This window comes from Symsagittifera roscoffensis, chromosome 3 (assembly GCF_963678635.1).
Source record: "Symsagittifera roscoffensis chromosome 3, txSymRosc1.1, whole genome shotgun sequence".
Taxonomy (NCBI): domain Eukaryota; kingdom Metazoa; phylum Xenacoelomorpha; order Acoela; family Convolutidae; genus Symsagittifera; species Symsagittifera roscoffensis.
The window spans coordinates 41,993,958-41,998,540 of NC_087064.1; the positions used below are offsets into that span (position 1 = coordinate 41,993,958).

The 4,583-nt window shown below is 39.9% G+C and overlaps 1 protein-coding gene across 1 annotated transcript; it reads left to right on the forward strand.

Annotated features, from left to right (window-relative positions):
- The first annotated feature begins 2,243 nt into the window (after positions 1–2,243).
- Positions 2,244–4,325, forward strand: LOC134842028 (uncharacterized). The gene has a single exon (XM_063858173.1). It carries the CDS (start codon positions 2,596–2,598, stop codon positions 4,177–4,179), a length of 1,584 nt encoding a protein of 527 aa, XP_063714243.1. The 5' UTR covers positions 2,244–2,595; the 3' UTR covers positions 4,180–4,325.
- The last annotated feature ends 258 nt before the right edge of the window (positions 4,326–4,583 follow it).

Genomic DNA, 4,583 nt, shown 5'->3' on the forward strand with positions numbered 1-4,583 from the left:
ATAATTTTCTAATTAATTTCAATATGAATATCAGTAAAGAAGTTTCAATCGAGCCTAAACAGTCAGTAGACAACCGTATGCATGAAGTCAGGGATACTCATTTAATTAATTGTGTCTATTTCAACAAATTGATTTGGTAGAAAAGTATCGAGATAGTTTTTTCTTACAAAAGTAATTGAACTATGAAGCGAACACCCATAAAAAAACATCGTTTTAATTGAAATGAAGCAAATAATATGAAATATAATTTTTGAGTCTGAAAACTGTTTTTGCTACTTTTCTTTGCTCGTAAATATATCTAAAAAATATCAAATCGATGCAAAATAAGCGAACTGTAAGACGTTGAAGTTTACTTTTTTCAAAATCTATCTTTTTTCTGGATAAATGTTAGTTAGATTAAACAATCAGGTCCATATAAGGCAGTACTTAATGGAAATTTCTCAGCGGCGCTTCAACAGGTTGAATTATCTTCTGCGCTCGCTCAATTTGGTGCTCTATCAATGATAATTTCCCTATATTGTTGGATTATTGCACTACTTGAAACAAATTTATTTATTTTTGTAAAATTGCCTTAAGATGACCTTCTAGCTTTGAAATTTTTTTTCCTTTTTAAGTCTTTTTTCTACAAATAATGTTGTCCAGTTTGCCTATTTTTCTATGTCTGTCAAATATGCCTTTTCTAGTTTTTCGTTCAGATACTTTTATCACCCAACGTAGAAAAAACTACACTAATTTGAAAAGCTTTTTTTGTGTTTTTACTATGGGCGTAACATTCTGTGCTACTTGCACAGTAACTTGCTATCCTTGTTAAATTTAGAATTTGGTGCGGATTTAAACAACCGATTGCTGATTTTTTTTGGTAAATTTCATCAAAAAAATGGCAAACAAAAGCTGCTTTCTTGGTTTCCCGTAGGGTAGAAAAAAAATCAGCTAATTTGGGCAAGAAAAATTGACCGAATTAGTGTGGGTGAGATTTTTGAAAATCTTCCCCTTTTTTCTTAAGTAATTTCGAGTTGTTAAGAGTTCTTCTAACGTCCCAGAAAGACCAGACTTTTGTGCCGCAGCCATTTGTTGAATAAAAATTGCCGTTTCAAGCATTTTTGGGAGGTATCGACTAAAAATCGCGTTCTCCGTCGAAAAAACTGTTGGTTGGTGCCGAAGACGCGTATAAAATACATTTTTAGCTTTGGTCCACCACTAATACTTGGAGTAAAATAGTAGTACGTGGGGTTTATTATAGGTTGTGTCCTTATCTGGGCGTGCAACTGCTTAGAAAGTACATGTAGTATTCAGATTTTTAAAACGGATTTTGATGTTTTTTGTTGTTGCTTATTTTTCCTTATTGTTGCTAGTAATGCGAAGCCCCGCTTTGCTTCTGTTTGAAACTTTAGAGCAGCGAGTTGTTTCTCATAGTTTTTGCATGTCATGATTTTTAATCAAACATGATTTTAAGTAATTGCAAGTCATGAAAGCTCCAACGTGAATGAACTCTCATTTTTTGGCTCTGAGTTGATACGAACAGACAGCAATATTACGTCATGGCAAATCATGTGATATATTTCAGTGGTTAAATGCAACGATATTGAAAACAGAGCTCGGTTATCATGCGCACAAGGAATTCTTTCAACGGGAAATGAAATGCAAATTTTTCCTTTACACTTTGAGGAAAATACATTATAGATAGAAAAGTGGAATAAATTTTTCGGGCCTTTCCTTTGGAATAGCTATTCTTGTTTGCAGCAGCCCGTTGCGTTATAGGTGTATTGGACGGGTGCCGGACATCAAGCCGACGGGACTTCAAGCCGAATCGTAAAATTAGGGACTTCAAGCCGAAAATTTTCTCATTAAGTCATGAAATAAGGTTATTTTGAAAACTTTTTTAAAAGAATTTCTCAATTTCATGATCTTTATTCGGTAATTAATAGCGTTTTCACGAAATTTAAAGCTCCAAATGAAGTATAGGAAAAGTGAAAAATAAAACACGGTTGAAGGTAATTTTCTTGTTTATAATTTATGCATTTCAAAAAACGGCTGATATTATTAACTTATGCCAATCATAAGTAATTCATTGTCATAAATAACGCTTATTATGGACTAAACTAGCCTGAAATTTTGAAAAGAAACGTTTTACAGATGAAAAAAATAATGGTTTGAGGTGCTTGTAAAGTTTAATTTTCGGCCTGAAGTCCCTTCGGCTTGAAGTCCCGTCGGCTTGTTGTCCTAGACCCGTATTGGACGGCGAGCTTTATTTTCGACGAATCCTCCGATAGCTTAAAAATAGAGACCGACTTCTCTACGTCACATCCGAAAATAATTTTGACGTAATTGTTCAGAAGATTCTAGAATGACGCCTTCATGTTAAGAACGTTTAAATATACAAAATGCAAGTCATGCCATTTCAAACAACTACCGTATAAAAGCATTCTGCAAACGAAAGAAAATTTAGTCTTTCAGATTATCTCTAACCTTCAATACAGTCAAACACAGCAAATATATTCTCAATTTTGTGACTTGCTCATATCTGGCTCAAAACAAGATTGATTTCTACCATTCTAATCAAATTGATTTAATCAAAAAAAGTATTCTACGACTGTGATGTCTTTAACCGTGAAAGCATTCTTCAAAGAAGAAATTCGTCGGTTTGCGCTCGACGTTTCCAACGCTACTTCGTTCGCCTATCTGGAAGGTAAGGTGCGAACTTCGTTCCAGAATTTGCCCGCAAAGGGAAAACTCTTGCTGAGATGGAAAGATAGCGACGGAGATTTGGTCACCTTCAGTACCGATGACGAACTTGTCGAAGCTCTGAGCTCTGCCGAGAACGGAGTTTTCCGAGTTCACTTGGCCGAGAAGGAATCGCCGAGGCATAACGACAATGGTTTCGGCGATGCTTGGCTCTCGGGTGGAATCCAGGATGTGCTTGGATGCCCTCCTCCTCTGCCGCCTCATCACGGACACGCACCCCCGCCACCTTTGGGACCCCACCCTGGATTCCCATTTGGGTCTCACGGCTGTTTCAACGATGGACCAGCGGTGCATCATTTCGTGACGTGCGACCAGTGCAATGCGTCGCCGATTGTTGGAACCCGATACAAGTGCAAGACTTGTCCTGACTACGATCTCTGCTCAACTTGTAAAGTGAAGGGACTTACCTGTGGCAACGCAGATCATCAGTTCAAACAAATCTCTCATGTACGCCCAGGCCAGGCTAACTGGGGACCCCGAGGAGGAGGCAGATGGGGAAGAGGACGCGGCAAGTGCCCGATGCTTCGAAAAATGGATGGAGAGCAATCAAGCGACGAGGAAGCTGGCAACAGTCCGAAGCACTGCGGTGGACCTCTCGGCAAAGAAGAGCGAGAAAAACTGATCAATGTTGTCAACATTGTCAAGGAGAGCGCCAAAACCCAGGCATTCGAAGTAGCGGGAGCAGTTGCTGGGGATTGTGCCGGAGAAGCAGCCGCAGTTGCTGTGCGAAGTTCGATTCGAAGAGCTCTCATAGTGCAGCGACGATCCGGTCTGGGGCCGAAACAAACGAAACATACGAAACCTAAGAAACATCACGATGGGTCATCTTCGAGCAGCGATGAATCTGATACTGACTACGAAACAGCTCACGTGATTGACTCCGCGACTGACTCGAAGAAACTGAAGAAGCAATCCAAAGTGGCGGCCAAAGCTGTGGCAAAACTGGCCGCGAAGGAAGTGACTGAAAGCTTTGGTAAACTGGCTGGCAAGTGGGCGGCCCAAGCTGTCAAGCAGAGTATGCTTGTTTCGATCAAGATGTGCGTGAAAGCTGAGGCAAAGCGTGAAAAGAAGCAGGCCAAGAAAGATCACAAGCAGTTCAGCGTGACATTCCACGAGGATGCGACCTCAAATGTGGAGCAAATGGAGGGAGTTTGGAGCGGTGTAAACACCAATAGTGCGACTTCTGCTGGTGCAGGAGTGAGTGAGCCATTGAGTGTGACTCTGAACAATGTTCCGATCTACCCTATGGCGCCGCCTGAACAGGTTCCTCTTCACTCTGAACCTCAACAGCCGGTGTTGAGTGCCGAGGATCAGGCAATTATGGATGCGATCGCCGCATTCAAGAACATGGGATTCACTCCTGATGAAAAACTGGTGGACGAGATCAAAAAAGCGAAGGGAGACATCACTGTCGTGTTTGACCAGATGAAGAAATAAACACAAACAAGTGATCAAAATCGTATCAACAGCAACTGATGAGATCAAAAGATACTCGAAATTACCTTGATGAATGAAAATAGATGTATAAGTATTGCATGTCTTAGTAATAACTGATATATCGAAATAGAATTTTATTGGCTGCATATTATTTATATTTTTTAACATGGCCTATTAAAAATATAAATGGCCTAATTAGTCTGCATGTCGATTTTCGTGACAATCGGACAAGTTGAACAGTAGTTTAAAATGTAAAAATTTGCAGGTGGGGGGGGGGGGGGGAAGGAAAAAGAGCCTGGATTATTTATGTCTTTTCTCGATTCTGATTGGTTCATACAGTATTTGTCTAAATACGCGGTTGTCTAAATACAGGCTGCACTCCGAGAAAAATGTATGTCATGGCA

What these genes read in the sequence shown, in the direction of transcription:
- LOC134842028 (XM_063858173.1), top strand. Translation starts at nt 2,596, where the DNA reads ATGTCTTTAACCGTGAAAGCATTCTTCAAAGAAGAAATTCGTCGGTTT.